Here is a 14,768-nt window from a genome sequence, read left to right on the forward strand (position 1 = left end):
CCAGCCCCCAGCCCCCATGGCCCCCCAGGTCCTGGGAAGCGGAGGTGGTACCGTGGGGCTTAGGCACTTGCCTTTCTCTGCTACCAAGTGGTGGAGACAGCCTTGGGGACTGGCTGTCAGCTGCATTCTGTGCCAGCCTTAGTACCTGGCTGAGTGCCCTGGGGGATGGCCAGGGGCCCTGGGAAGGGCGGACAGAGAGGCAGTCAGGGTGTTGTGAGCAGGGAGCCCTGGGTGGCATCTCAGCTCAGGCCTCCAGATCAGTTCTTGAGCCCCTACAGGCCTTAGGTTTAGAATCCGCAGAATGGGTGTCTGTCAAGGCTTTTCATTTCTCACGGGCTTCCTGGGGCCTGGGGACTAGTGATGCCAGTGGCAGGCAGTAGATGGCGGGGAGGAGACTATAGCAACCCTTGAGAGTGACGGCCATCTCTACAGGGGCCCCTGCCTCTGTTCTCCGACAGCTGATTGTCACCCTGTAACAAGTGCAAGCTCGCCAGCCAGACTTCTGATCTCTCCATTTCTATCTGACATCTCCTGGTGTTTAGACATCAGCAATCAATTTTGAGAAAAATTAGGAGCGGTGATACCGTCTATCCGCCAGCCACTAGTTTCTAACCCCGTGGAGGAGCTCCTGCTCTGAGGATCCCTCGGGGTCGTGATGGAAATCCGTGAGAGCCAGGGTACCCTTTATTCTAAGAGGCTGGCCGGGGGCGTGCAGGACTTGCTTCTGATACCCACAGACTCCGCCACCCCTGGAAGGAGAGGCCGACTCAGGAGCCCCCAGCCCAATGGGCAAGACCAAACCGTGGCCTCCTCGGGGCCCCCCTCCTGGCTGCTCAGACCCATGGCCGGTCAACATGCCCGCCCTCTGGGCTCAGCCTGGCTGGATGAAGCCACCCATGCTGTGGACCCTCCTCGTCCATCCCACATCCAACCAGACACACACTCTCCCCATGTGGACACAGATGCACATGGGTTTTTGCATGTGGCCTCATGTTATTCACAGTGGACACACACACAGTGTCACACATTGCCACACATTGCGCACACACACACAGACCCACATTGACACACAGGGATGGTTGTGCCAACCCTGCGTGTTCACACTCGGCTGGTGCCTCTTTGCTCACATGCACGTGGTTCTGCACGTTCATGTCACATGTCCGCTCCCACGAGTGCTCGTCTGTGCACAGACTCATATGCCTGTGGACAGTCAAAAGTACAGACCCATCGACCAGCAGAGCAGGCCCTGGGCTGGACTGCTGGCTGGGGGTTCCTGCGGGAAGGCCCAGCTGGGCCGGGCTTCAGCCGCGTGGCTGACAGGCCCTCGTGACGGGGGTCCGTTTGAGCCGCTGTCGCCCTCCAGCCCTCCAGGTTGCTGGCCCTGGGCTCGGTGCACACAGCCTCCCAGGGCTGCCCTGCATCGTGAGCGTGCTCTGGTTTCCAGGTGGCATGTCCGTGTCTCAGTGCTCCAAGGAGGACGGCAGGAGCAGCTCGGGCCCTCCCCACGAGACGGCCGCCCCCAAGCGCACCTACGACATGATGGAGGGCCGCGTCAGCCGGGCCATCTCCTCAGCCAGCATCGAAGGTGTGTGCCCTGCCCGGCTCCCGACTCTGGGGGTGGAGCGGGGGCCATAGGACCTGCCCTGGGGCCTTCCCCACTTGCTGGGTCACATCAGCTCCCCCTGGGCGGAGTGTGGGAATAGTTATCCCGACTCTACAGATAGGAAAGCTGAGGCTTGGTGTTTCTGAGGCTCTGTCCAGAGGTAGCACAGGGCCCAGAAAGCAGGCCACTTGCCACCTGGGCCCTCTATCGCTACCACCATCAGCATCAGCTCGGGGACTGGGTGGCTGGAGGGACCCGCTGAAGGGAGGCGGGGGCTGTAGACCCTGGCCAGTCACTGCCCAAGGCCGGGTCAGGGAGCCGTGGGACGATGCTGTTGCCCGCCCTCTCCAGGTCTCATGGGCCGTGCCATCCCGCCCGAGCGACACAGCCCCCACCACCTCAAAGAACAGCACCATATCCGAGGCTCCATCACACAAGGTACGCTGCCCTCTGCTCCCAACGTGCCCAGCCACCGCACCCTCGTGGCAGCTGCAGCAAGCCCTCGGGTTTACAGTCAAGATGGCAGGGGAGGGAAGGCATACCAGAGTGCCGTGGGCACCCAGGGAAGGCGTGTAACACGTGTACATGACAGATACGAGTGCAGGTTAAAAGGCAGAGCAAGGCATGAAAACCAAACTTGAAAGCAAACTACTGCCCATCACCCTTCACTCTCATTTACTGAGCATCTCCTGTGCTCTGTGCTGGGTGCTACCCCAAGTGCTCTCTGTTCATCATCTTATGGAACAGCTTCTGAAAGGAAGACACCCACATTCTCCTGGCTGGTCAGTGGCAAGCCAGGTACTTTTTAACATGCTTTGTATCTGTATCATCCCACTGAATGTGAATGACTTGGTGAGGTGCTTCAGTTAATACTCCCATTCTATATATGAAGAAGTTGAGGCTCAGAGAGGTCAAGTCATGTGCTCAAGGTCACACAGCAAGTGAGGACTTGAACCCAGGTAGTCAGGCTTCAGAATCTGCCCCAGGTTAGGATGAGCAAGGTGGGAAGCAAGTACACACGGGTCAGCACCCCCTCCTCCTTGGCAGGGATCCCACGGTCCTACGTGGAGGCCCAGGAAGACTACCAGCGCCGGGAGGCCAAGCTCCTGAAGCGCGAGGGCACGCCGCCACCGCCGCCTCCGCCCCCTCGGGACCTGGCTGAGGCCTACAAGGCCCGGCCCTTGGAGGCCCTGGGTCCCCTGAAGCTGAAGCCAGCCCACGAGGGCCTGGTGGCGACGGTGAAGGAGGCCGGCCGCTCCATCCACGAGATTCCACGGGAGGAGCTGCGGCGCACGCCCGAGCTGCCCCTGGCCCCCCGGCCGCTCAAGGAGGGCTCCATCACACAGGTATGGGGGCCAAGGTCCGGGCAGAGGATACCAATAGGCATGGCTCTGGCCCCTGGAAATGGGGAAACTGAGGCCTGACTTGTTGAGTGCCACACCCAAGGTCACACAGCTGCTCACTACTGAGTTGTCATTATATCCATTCCAGGGTCCATATCAGGGGCTTTATATTACACACATGACCTCATTCAGTTGTATTTACAGCCCAGGAGAGTCATACCCAGGCTTCCCAGGTGGCTCAGTGGGTAAAGAATCCGCCCGCAATGCAGGAGGAGACAAGGGGGGAGACAAGGGTTTGATCCCTGGACTGGGAAGATCGCCTGGAGGAGGGCATGGCAACCTGCTCCAGTATTCTTGCCTGGAGAATCCCATGGACAGAGGAGCCTTGCAGGCTATAGTCCACGGGGTCGCAAAGAGTCAGACACGACTGAAGCATCTGAGCATAAAGTTATATCCATCGCTCCCATTCTTCAGATGGAAAAACAGGCCCAGAGAGGTCAAGAAGCTTGCTGAGAGCCCAGAGCTAGGTGTAATAAAGCTTGATTGCACCCTAAGTGTGAGCCAGGCGCTCGCTGCCTGAGAACTTGGCATCATGACTTATGTAACTCTCACAACAGCGTTGTGAGGTGTCCTCATTTTAGTGGTGAAGAAACAGGTTCAGAGAGGTTAAACAACTTGTCTGGGGTCACACAGCAAGTAAATGGCCATTGTGAATCTCAAATCCAGATGTCCTTATATTTGTAGCATCTGCATCTTGGCCTTCTCCGGCAGGTTGCATCCCCACCCCACCCCTGCACCTATCCACTGCCTGTGGCACTGGGCCCCCCAGAAGCCCCAGCCTGGAAGGGGAAGATGAACTCTGACTCTGTGAGGAGCTGGTCCTTTTGAGGACCTAAGGGCCACTATCTCTTCACAGGGTCAGAGATGTGAACAGGAAGGAGAATGAGATCCATGGGGGACTGCATGGCTGAGAGGTGGTAGGGAGGTGTCCAGGGGGCCTCACAGTTGAGTCAAGGCTCAGAAGCACCTAGGGAGAAGTCAGGAGCAGTGGGAAGGCTGTCGAAGGCCAGGGGTCAGGTTTGGCGCTCAGCCTACAGGCAGTTGTGGGTCACTGGCAAGAATCCATCATAGATCCAAAAGGGAGGCCAGTCTGATTCTAGAATATTCTTTCTAAAATGAGGGCATTTCCCCTTCTCAAGACAGTAAGTAAAACATTTGTGAATAAAAGCAGAGTCCTCTTACTTGCAAAGACACAGAGCCCACTGTACCCTGGGTTTCCCAGGCCTGCTTAGACAGGGTGGGGTCTTCTCCCAGGCAGCGGGGTTATAGTCTCATCATGATCCCTGTTCCTTCAGCTGCCCTTTCTGGCCCAAGAGCAGACATAACCTCAGCCCTGACCTCTGAGACTTGAACCACAGGGTGGTGGAACTGGATTTTATGGCTGGATTTTCTGGCTTGGCTTTGGGTGGGTCAAGGAGGGTCCCAGACTGATGGGAAGAAGGCATTTACCCTCATGGGGTTGTTAAGTTTCTTTCCAGCAAATCCCAAGGGCCAACGAGTGTCCCCCACTTCAGGAAGGGCTGACCTCTGCACTTTGTGCCCCCTTCTGCAGCCCCCAGGGTGGCTCTGGGCGCCAGGGTTGGGCAGGGCAAGGGCAGGTGGGCTCATCTTATGCTAAGCAAAGCCCTTCACCCCTGCCCCTGGAGCGTGAGATGTCTCTCCCATTTCCTAGCAGAGAAACAGGCTCAGAGAGGTTGTGCCGCTGGTGGTCACACCCCCTCTTCCCTCCGCACCCCTCCCCCCAGGGCACCCCGCTCAAGTACGACACCAGCGCGTCTTCCACTGGCTCCAAAAAGCACGACGTGCGCTCCATCATCGGCAGTCCGGGCCGGACGTTCCCGGCTGTGCACCCACTGGACGTGATGGCCGACACCCGGGTGCTGGAGCGTGCCTGCTACGAGGAGAGCCTGAAGAGCCGGACGGGTGCCGTCAGCAGCTCGGGGGGCTCCATCACCCGGGGGGCCCCGGTCATCGTGCCTGAGCTGGGAAAGCCGCGACAGAGCCCCCTGACCTACGAGGACCACGCGGCGCCCTTCGCCGGCCACCTACCCCGCGGATCACCAGTGACCACACGGGAGCCCACCCCGCGCCTGCAGGAGGGTGCGTGAGGCAGGGCCCAAGGAGGGGCGGGGCGCGGGGTGGGGCAAGGGCGGGGCGGGGGCGGGGCCGCCGTGGGTTCCAGTCTCTGAAAACTGCCTTACTGTCCACCCCTTGGCTCAGGAGCATCCTCAGGGCCACCACAGCCAGCCCACCTGCCAAACCTGTGGGTTCTGCCTCCAAACCATCCGCAGAATTCTCTGCATCTCCCTGCCGCCTCCAGTCCACCTGGCTTCCCTGACTACTCTCTTGTGCTGCTATTATCTGCTCCCCCAAACGGCAGCTAGAATACTTTTTTGAAATATTTACATGAGTTACGCCACTGTTCTGCTTAAATCTTTCTAGTGACTTCTCACTGCTCTTAGGGGGAAAAATAAAATCACCGTTTTTCCGCCATGGCCATGCAGGATCCCACTCCACCCGCCTTTCCATCTCACGGCTTTATCTCTGTTACTTGACCACACTCAGCTTTCTTTGCTCAGGACCTTTGCACGTGCAGTTTCCCTATGCCTGAAATGTATCCTCTCCCCTTCAGATCTTTACCTAACTGGTTTCTTTTTGCCCTTCAGGACTCTGTTCAAATGTCACATTGTCAGGGAGGTTACTTATGGTCACCCTCCCCCTTCACTATTCTGGTCACATTCTATCACAGTTTAAGTTTTTCTTCAGAGCATTTATTACTTTGAAATTCTTTTTTGATGACTAGTTGGTCATCTGCCTCTTACATTGAATGTCAGCCCCATGGGGGCCAGGGTTTTCTTGTTTGGTTTGGTGAGGGAGCCCCAGCTCTTAGAAAGTACTAGGCATATCGTAGACACATGATAAATATTTTTGGCTGATTGAATGAATGAGCAGAAAAGGGAATAGAAGAATGGATGAGCTTTTTAAAAGAATAAAAAGCAGAAGCAAATGAGTGAATGAGTAAATAAAAGGAAAAATGAACTAGAGGCAAATGGATGGACGAAGAGGCCTGGTTCCTGGGACCCCAGAGACCCCACACTCAAACGATTTCCCATAAACACTAGCTTCAGCAGCCCCCATGCAGGGGGTGGGACACCCGTGTCTGAGGTCCGATGCCATCCACACTTGGCTCATCCCCACAGGCAGTCTCTCGTCCAGCAAGGCATCCCAGGACCGAAAGCTGACATCCACGCCCCGGGAGATTGCCAAGTCCCCGCACAGCAGCGTGCCTGAGCACCACCCCCACCCCATCTCGCCCTACGAGCACCTGCTCCGGGGGGTGAGCGGCGTGGACCTGTACCGCGGCCACATCCCGCTGGCCTTCGACCCCACCTCCATACCCCGAGGAATCCCTCTGGATGCAGGTGAATGTCCCAGACCCAAGGAACCCTGTAGCCTCAGTGTCAGCCCAAGGGCTCCTCAGGCCTCAACTAGGCTCCACTAGAAGGGGAAACTGAGGCATGCAGGGCGGGGAGGGGGAGGGCCCCAACATTGCAGTCATGTCAGCAGTTGAGGTGAGAAAGAATTTCTCACGGTCTCAGGGTCATGCTGGGTTAAACATTTTTTGAATGGTTTTCTTTTCCTGTGAGACTCATCAGCACCTTGAAAATTGCAAATGTATCTAAAGAGGGCTCAAAGGTGTGCGTTCCCCAAACAGACATGATCTGAAAATCTGTGTAAAAGGACACAGCCCTTAGGTATTTTTGTGATTCACATTTCGGATACCCTGTGATCCACATTTCGGATACCCTGTGTTTGGGTGAATTTTGATCCTAAGAATATTATCAATAAGAGGTACCCTCGGGTATGTTGGAGAGCAAGGGTTTTTCTACTTTGAGGCTCTCGGTTCTGTTTTGTGGGAGTGTTTGGGAGAAGCTGTGGGGGCATTAAGACAGGCAGAGGGGCATTCCCAGCCAAGGTGTGGGCTGGCCTGAACTTACTCCCCTTCTCCTGGCAGCCGCTGCCTATTACCTGCCCCGGCACCTGGCCCCCAACCCCACCTACCCACACCTGTACCCGCCTTACCTCATCCGCGGCTACCCCGACACGGCGGCGCTGGAGAACCGCCAGACAATCATCAACGACTACATCACCTCGCAGCAGATGCACCACAACGCGGCCACCGCCATGGCCCAGCGAGCCGACATGCTGAGGGGCCTGTCGCCCCGGGAGTCCTCGCTGGCCCTCAACTACGCCGCTGGCCCGCGAGGTGGGTGGGGCGGCGTGCTGCCAGGCACACGGGTGGGCAGGACCCTCCACCCAGAGTCGGCCTTCCCCCGGGTCTGCCCAGGTTCCTGAAGGCACAGGACACGTATGTGCCCACGCCTGTACACCTGTCCTTGCTGAGAGCAGTCACCGTAGAGTCCCGAGTGGTGTCACCTTGCCGAGAGCACACACAGACCCAGCGGGTGGTTTATTTTAACTTACTAATATATTTTGGCTGCATTAAGCTTGTGGGATCTTAGTTCCCCGACCAGGGATCAAACCCAGGTCCATGGCAATGAAAGCCCACGTCTTAACCACCACACCGCCAGTGGTTTAGAGTTGTGTGTGGTTGCATCCTGGATGACACATGGGCCGTGCATGTGCCTGTGTGTCCTGTTGATGTATGTGGTCCTTTAAAAAAAAAAAAAAACATGGAAATGTAAGGCTGTTTGAACTTCTTGTTCCCTTGATGAGCACCCCGCCTGTGGTTACTTTGCACATGAATGTTACACTCTCTATAAACACTTCTGGAATGTTCTTTCGGAACAACCAAGTCCTCGTTAGGGTCCACTTGTTAAAACTGGTCACACTAGGTATTTCAAACAGTGGGGATTGAATACAAGCAACTGATGGCCTAGGGTCACAGGCAAAAGGGGCACAGCAGAGTGTGCATTGGCGCCACCTGCAAGCTACCTCTACTTCAGGGCTTGGGAGCAAAGGGAGGAGGGGCTGTGAGCAGCTGGCATTCAGATCTAGGGTGTACACCAAGGAGGGAGCACGGGGCAGTGCTGCTTCTCAGAGGGTGTGCGGTGCTCCAGCCGGTGGTGCGGTGCTCCAGCCAGTGGTGCGGTCCAGCGAGCAGGCAGCCTGGCTCCTCTCCTCCCCAGTGGCTGCAGCCCCCAGCCCCACCTCCTCTCTCACAGGCATCATCGATTTGTCTCAAGTGCCACATCTGCCTGTGCTGGTGCCCCCAACACCAGGCACGCCAGCCACCGCCATGGACCGCCTCGCCTACCTCCCCACCGCACCCCAGCACTTCAGTAGCCGGCTCAGCAGCTCCCCGCTCTCCCCAGGTGATGCCCCCACCCCAGTGCTGGGCGTCCTTGGGCAGATGCCTTGGCCTCTCTGTTCCATCCCGGAACATGAGTCGGGGTGGGGTGGGGGGAGCTTCCTGTCCTTGGGGCTGAGCCACAGGCCTTTGGGCTTCCAGGAGGCCCCACTCACTTGACAAAACCCACCGCCACATCCTCGACCGAGAGGGAGCGGGAAAGGGAGCGTGATCGCGAGCGCGAGCGGGAGAAGTCCATCCTCACCTCCACCACCACCGTAGAGCACGCACCCATCTGGAGACCCGGTAGGACGGCCGAGCCCCCAGCCCGCGCCCCGGGGGCGGGGGTGGGGTCTTCGCAGCCGCACCAGGGGTCTGATAGCACAGCTTGCCTCCCCCAGGTACGGAGCAGAGCAGCAGCGGCGGCAGCGGCAGCAGTGGCGCGGGTGGGGGCAGCAGCAGCAGCCGCCCCGCCTCCCACTCCCACGCCCACCAGCACTCGCCCATCTCACCGCGGACCCAGGACGCCATCCAGCAGAGGCCCAGCGTGCTGCACAACACGGGCGTGAAAAGCATCATCACCTCCGTGGAGCCCAGCACGCCCACGGTCCTGAGGTGGGCCAGGTTGGCACAGGGGTGGAGGCAGGCCCATGGTGGGGGTGCCAAGGAATGAGGGGCTGGTCAGTGGATACAGGTGGAGGGATGTGCACTGGTACCAGTGGGCCTGGGGATAAATGGGAGGGTGAGCGATGGGTGGGCAGAGAGTTGGGTGAGGAGGTAAATTGATGGATGATTTGGTTAGATGGATGGGTTGTAATAGATTTGGATAAGTGGATATTATCCACTTACGTGGATGGATAAGTGGATGGATGACAGGTGCATAGGTAGGCACATAGGTGGGTCAGTGGTAGATGGAGGGATGGCAGACTCGATGAATGGATAGGTGGGTGGACAGACAGATGACAGTGGGTGGACGAATGGACTGATGGTTAGAGCTAGGTGAATAGGTGGATGAATTGATAGGAGGCTAATTGGATGGTTAGATAGGTGGATGGAGGGTAGATGGGTGAATAGGCAGATGATGGGTTGGGTAAGTGGAGGAATGTATAGTTGGGTTAGGTGGTAGGTGGGTGGGTGGGTAGATGGGGAGGTGCATAGGTGATGAGCTAGGTAGGTGGATGGGGGTTGGGTCGATAGATGGATGAGTAGGTGGATGGGGAGTTGGGTGGGTGGATAGGTGAGCAGCTGGGTAGATTGTGGAGTTCAGGAATGGAGTCTGTGGAGCAGAGAGGAAGAGTCAGGGCGAGTCCTGTTCCTCCAGGGATTCAGCAGAGCCCCACAGGGAGGACGAGATCAGGTGCCTCTTGTCTGGACCAAGTCCAGAGGTTCCCTGGATACTGGAGAACCTGCAGAGGGCCCAGATGTGTCTGGTCCCCAGAGTCCACTTCCTATCACAACAGGCCTGAGTCCCCGCTGGTGGCCCTTGTCCCCGCTGGTGACCCACCTCCTACCGCTGCCCAAGGCCTGTGGGCTGAGCTGCCTGACTGGGGGCAGGAGTTTCCCCAGGGCCCCTCTCTGCCCAGGGACCTGTGTGGAGGCAGCTGCTTCTTCCAAAATGAAGCGTCCCTTGGTGCAAGTCTCCTCACACTTGGCTGCTCTAAATCATGCCTTCCCCACCACAATTCCAGTGACAAAAAAACAACAACGTCATTTACCAGAAGCATCGTCTTGGTGTCCTCCAAGTCAGTGCCCAGCAGTTACACAGAACAGGAGCACCTGACTCTTAAGAGGAGGGTGCCCAGACATGAGCTCCCACCAGGGACAGCCGGTGAGAAGCTGGAGCAGGAACATCAAAGCCTTCCCCAGTAGCAGCTGAGGAAGACCCTTGAGGGTGAGGGTTAGTGAAAGACTATCCTCATGGAAACATTGGACTAGAGAGAGAGACCAACAAGAGATAGAGTCGGAGAGGGTGAGGGTTAGTGAAAGACTATCCTCATGGAAACACTGGACTAGAGAGAGAGACCAACAAGAGATAAGAGTCGGGCCAGCTCATGTCCAAGCCTATTTCCTCATCTGCAGCGTGGGGATAATTTCACTAGCCTTTGAAGGTCAGAGGGAGTCCATTTGTGCATTTCTTCCTCCTGGTGGGCTTGCAGTGGGTCTCCTGCCCTGTGCTGGGTATGGGGGACACGGTGATGCAGCCCTGCCCTCTTAGGGCTTATGGTTTAGACCAAGGCAGCAATCAGGGAAGGCTGCCTGAAGAAAGAGGCATGGGACTCTTGAGTAGCCAGCTTCAGCCCAATTGGAGTGAGGAGAGCACTCTGGGCAGAGAAGACAGCAAGGAGCCCTGTGTGGCCCCTGGTGGCTGAAGTGAAAGAACTGGGCGCCTCTGCCCTTTCCTCTAACCACCCACCCTGGCCCACCCTCAGGGCCTTTGCCCTTGGCGTTCTGATTCTTCATGGGGCTCACTCACTTCCTCTCCAGCTCATATGCCAGCCCCTCAGGGAGACACCCCACCCCACTCATGCCTGAGAGCTCCCTTGCTGTTTGCTTGTTTTCCACCCAGAATCGTTACCTTCAAGCAACTGCCACGATAATAGGAGTTTAATTTATCATGTTATCATATCAGCCTGTGTGTAGTGTGTCTCCTCGCCTAGAACATAAGGCACTTTTGTCTGTTTTGTGCACTGTCATATTCCTGATGTCTAGAACAGTGCCTGACATAGTAGGTGCTCAGCAAGAGGTTTTGGGTTGATGGGATGATGGATGGATGGATGGATGGGTAGATGGATGGATGGATGGATGGATGGATGGATTGATGGGTAGATGGATGGATGGATGGGGTAGGTGAGGCCCTATGGCATGGGGTCTCACAGGCCACAGTTGGGAGGGTTTATTCTGGGGAACATGGGAGCTATCCCGGGCAGTGGCGACCCCTCAGGGTGTCAAAGTGAGGGAGTGACCCTGCCTCAGCCTCAAGGGCCACAGCTGCGGCTCCTGCAGCTGCTGACCCTGCCTCTCTCCTCCCCTAGGTCCACCTCCACCTCCTCGCCTGTCCGCCCAGCTGCCACATTCCCACCCGCCACCCACTGCCCGCTGGGCGGCACCATTGACGGGGTCTACCCCACCCTCATGGAGCCTGTCTTGCTGCCTAAGGAGGCCCCTCGGGTTGCCCGGCCCGAGCGGCCCCGTGCGGACGCTGGCCACACGTTCCTCGCCAAGCCTCCCGCCCGCGCCGGGCTGGAGCCCGCTTCCTCCCCCGGCAAGGGCTCCGAGCCTCGGCCCCTGGCGCCCCCTGGCTCCGGCCACGCGGCCATCGCCCGCGCCCCAGCGAAGAGCCTCACGTCCCACCACACCAGCCCAGACCAGCCGGCGCCCCCCGCCTCAGCTGCGGACCTGCACCGGGAAAAGACTCAAAGTAAACCCTTTTCCATCCAGGAATTGGAACTCCGTTCTCTGGGTAAGACCACCCTGACAGCGGCCACCTTCATAGACGCGATAATCATGCGTCAAATTGCTCACGATAAAGGGCCGCGAGAAGGAGGTTCGCTGGCCAACGACTCCCCTCGCGATGGTAAGACTTCCGGCCCCGCCGCCCACCCACCCCGTCTTGTGGCCTAAAGATATTTTCAGATCTCTGCTTTTTATTTTTCCCCTCCCCCCATTTTTCGTTGGTTTTGGTATTTTGTTTTGAAACTCGTCTTCGTCGATTGCACGCTCTGATGATTCCTCAAGCTGCGCCTACCTACCCCTCTGATCGGAGCGGGGAGCACTTCATCATTTGCACATCGTTTTTATCATGATTTTTCTTTTTTCTTTTGGATTTTCGCTTTTTTTTCCTTTAATGAATGGATCTGTGATTTTGATTCCAGCTGCGCCTCCCATCTTCCCCTTTGCACCTTTGTCTGGGGAGCGGGGCTGCGGAGGGGCGCAGGCCCACGCCTTTGCCTGCTGCTGTGTGTGGTTTGGAGGCCGCCTCCCCCACCCCGCCCCACTGCCCCCAAGGTGTACAGTCGGGGAGGAAAGAGAAGCACCCTCCCGCTTCCCAGTAGGAGCTGGGAACCTGGCCCCTGCGTCCTCTGCCCAGGTTGTGAGGGGCTATTGGGGATGCTCTGGCCCCGTGTCTCCCTTGCCGACCCACCAGCCAGCTTCCCCGGGGAAGAGGGGAATCTTCTGTGCCTGTCTCCCACCTCCAGCCCCAGCTCAGGGCTCCTCTGTGCTGGAGAGGGGGATGTGGCGGGGACGACCCTGGGATCTGAGTGTCACTCGCCACCACACTGGCCTCACACCCTCGCCACCCGTCCACTGCCTCTACACTCCCTTCCCGAAACCCATCCTGCCCCATCTCCGGCCCCACCCCGGCCCCCACCAGCCGGGTCTGTCTCCCGTCCCCCTCTCCCACCTTGTTGCTGTCCGTCTCTCACTCTCTCTGGATCTCTCTCCATCTCCCCCGACCTGTCTGCCTGTGTGTCTCGTTCTCTGCTTTTCTTCTCCATCTACCTCTCTCTGCAGTGCTGTCTCACCCTCCTTTCCCGACATGTCCCCACCCCTGGCTGGCCAGCAGCCCTCTCGCCGGCTCACTCCCGCTCTCCGTCCGCCCAAATCTTCCCCGCCTCTGGCCCGGGGGAACCCATCCATCATGGAGGGGCGGGCTGGGAAGGGCAGCCCTGGCCCTGGCTTTGGCCTGACTCAGGGCCTTGCCTGGCTGCAGGTTATCATGGCGGTAGCTACAGCCCCGACGGGGTGGAGCCCGTGAGCCCCGTGAGCTCGCCCAGCCTGACCCACGACAAGGGGCTCCCCAAGCAGCTGGAGGAGCTCGACAAGAGCCACCTGGAGGGAGACCTGAGGCACAAGCAGCCAGGTGGGGTCCTGCCCCCCGAGATGGGGAAGCTGAGGCACTCGGAGGCGGTGGAGTTGGCCCCGTGTCTCAGCTCAAAGGGCGGAGCCAGGATCTGAGGACGGCAGCCCCAGGGGGCCACCGGCCTTGCCCACCCTGGCCACGCCCTGACCAGCCCTGCTCTGCCCGCAGGCCCTGGGAAGCTCAGCGGCGAGGCGGCACACCTCCCACACCTACGGCCACTGCCCGAGAGCCAGCCCTCGTCCAGCCCACTGCTCCAGACGACCCCGGGGGTCAAAGGTCACCAGCGGGTGGTCACCCTGGCACAGCACATCAGTGTAACTACCTCGCCTCGTCATTGCCTTTGCACCTGGGGCAGGACTAGGTCCTGAGAAAGGGAGGGGAGGAGGGCCCACATGTCCTCTAATGGGTAAACTGAGTCCTGGGTAAGGGTGGGGGGCAGACCAGGGACCGGGGGTTGGCAAGGGCACGTCATGCCGGGGGTCCCAGAGTCGTCTCCAACTCAGGTGCTGTAGCTGTCCCCCCTCCTCCTCCACTGCTGGGGCGTCAGGTGCATAAGCCCATCCACGATCCATACCTCACACTCGCTGGCCAGTTGAATCCGACCCATCTTGGGGCCCAGCTGGGGACTTCTGGCCTCACCCCATGCACCTGGGGGCATTGAGCTGCTACAGACAGGCTCAAAGCTCCTGGGGAGCCGAGGACCACGCCCCAGGGTTCTGCCCCCAAAGCTCAGCTCAGCCCTCACCCGATCATCTGGAAGGTTCTGGAAGCTGGCTGGCACCTGACCCTTCATGTCTCCCCTGACCCTTGGCCTGCAGGAGGTCATCACGCAGGACTACACGCGGCACCACCCGCAGCAGCTCAGCGCGCCCCTCCCTGCCCCCCTCTACTCCTTCCCCGGAGCCAGCTGCCCTGTCCTGGACCTTCGCCGCCCACCCAGCGACCTCTACCTCCCACCCCCAGACCACGGCACCCAGGCCCGTGGCTCACCCCACAGTGAAGGGGGCAAGAGGTGAGCAGGGGTGGGAGACAGGGTACCCCTTGCCAGTCCCCACTGAGGAGCTTTGTTAGGTGTCTGCTGCGGGAAGGGTGAAGCTCAGGGAGGGCGGGGAGATAGCTCAAGGTCACAGAGCAGCTGGACCCCTAGCTGACACGTATACCACACTCGGGGGGTTCCAGATACCGAGCTAAACCCTTCACACACGCCAACCAGGATCCTCACCACAGCCTCAGGAAGTATAGGCAGTGTTACCCCATTTCACAGATGAAGAAACTGAGGCATGGAGCAGTGAACTCATTTGCCCACGGGGACGCAGCCAGTAAGTGGCGGAGCTGGGATTTGAAGCAGAGCTGTGTGATGTGAGAGTAGCCTCCTAGCAGGCACACATGCACTTCATACTCCTGGTTACCCCTAGGGGCCCCCGGTCAGAGAGGAGAGGGGAGGACCCCCCTGAGGCCCTCCACTAGGATGAGGGAGCCATGCCGGGTGGCACACAGAGGAAAGGAGATAGCAGGATGTCTCTGGGGGAGCAGTGGGGTCCCTGGTGTGGGGGAGCAGCAGGGGTTCAACAAAGTGCCCCCCACAGGCCA

The 14,768-nt window shown here is 58.7% G+C and overlaps 1 protein-coding gene across 1 annotated transcript in view; it reads left to right on the forward strand.

The window, feature by feature from the left end:
- NCOR2 (nuclear receptor corepressor 2) overlaps window positions 1-14,768 on the forward strand; it is a 189,920-nt gene that overhangs the window by 166,619 nt on the left and 8,533 nt on the right. Inside the window, exons 29-41 of the mRNA XM_040251285.1 lie at window positions 1,445-1,585; window positions 1,955-2,041; window positions 2,651-2,949; window positions 4,752-5,106; window positions 6,207-6,428; window positions 7,022-7,273; window positions 8,193-8,342; window positions 8,480-8,623; window positions 8,719-8,932; window positions 11,350-11,777; window positions 13,029-13,178; window positions 13,347-13,492; window positions 13,997-14,190. Coding sequence (XP_040107219.1) covers window positions 1,445-1,585; window positions 1,955-2,041; window positions 2,651-2,949; window positions 4,752-5,106; window positions 6,207-6,428; window positions 7,022-7,273; window positions 8,193-8,342; window positions 8,480-8,623; window positions 8,719-8,932; window positions 11,350-11,777; window positions 13,029-13,178; window positions 13,347-13,492; window positions 13,997-14,190 — 2,782 coding nt within the window. The remainder of the gene's footprint in view (window positions 1-1,444; window positions 1,586-1,954; window positions 2,042-2,650; window positions 2,950-4,751; window positions 5,107-6,206; window positions 6,429-7,021; window positions 7,274-8,192; window positions 8,343-8,479; window positions 8,624-8,718; window positions 8,933-11,349; window positions 11,778-13,028; window positions 13,179-13,346; window positions 13,493-13,996; window positions 14,191-14,768) is intronic.

The sequence above is a fragment of the Oryx dammah genome, unplaced genomic scaffold (genome assembly GCF_014754425.2).
Source record: "Oryx dammah isolate SB20612 unplaced genomic scaffold, SCBI_Odam_1.1 HiC_scaffold_12, whole genome shotgun sequence".
Classification (NCBI taxonomy): Eukaryota; Metazoa; Chordata; class Mammalia; order Artiodactyla; family Bovidae; genus Oryx; species Oryx dammah.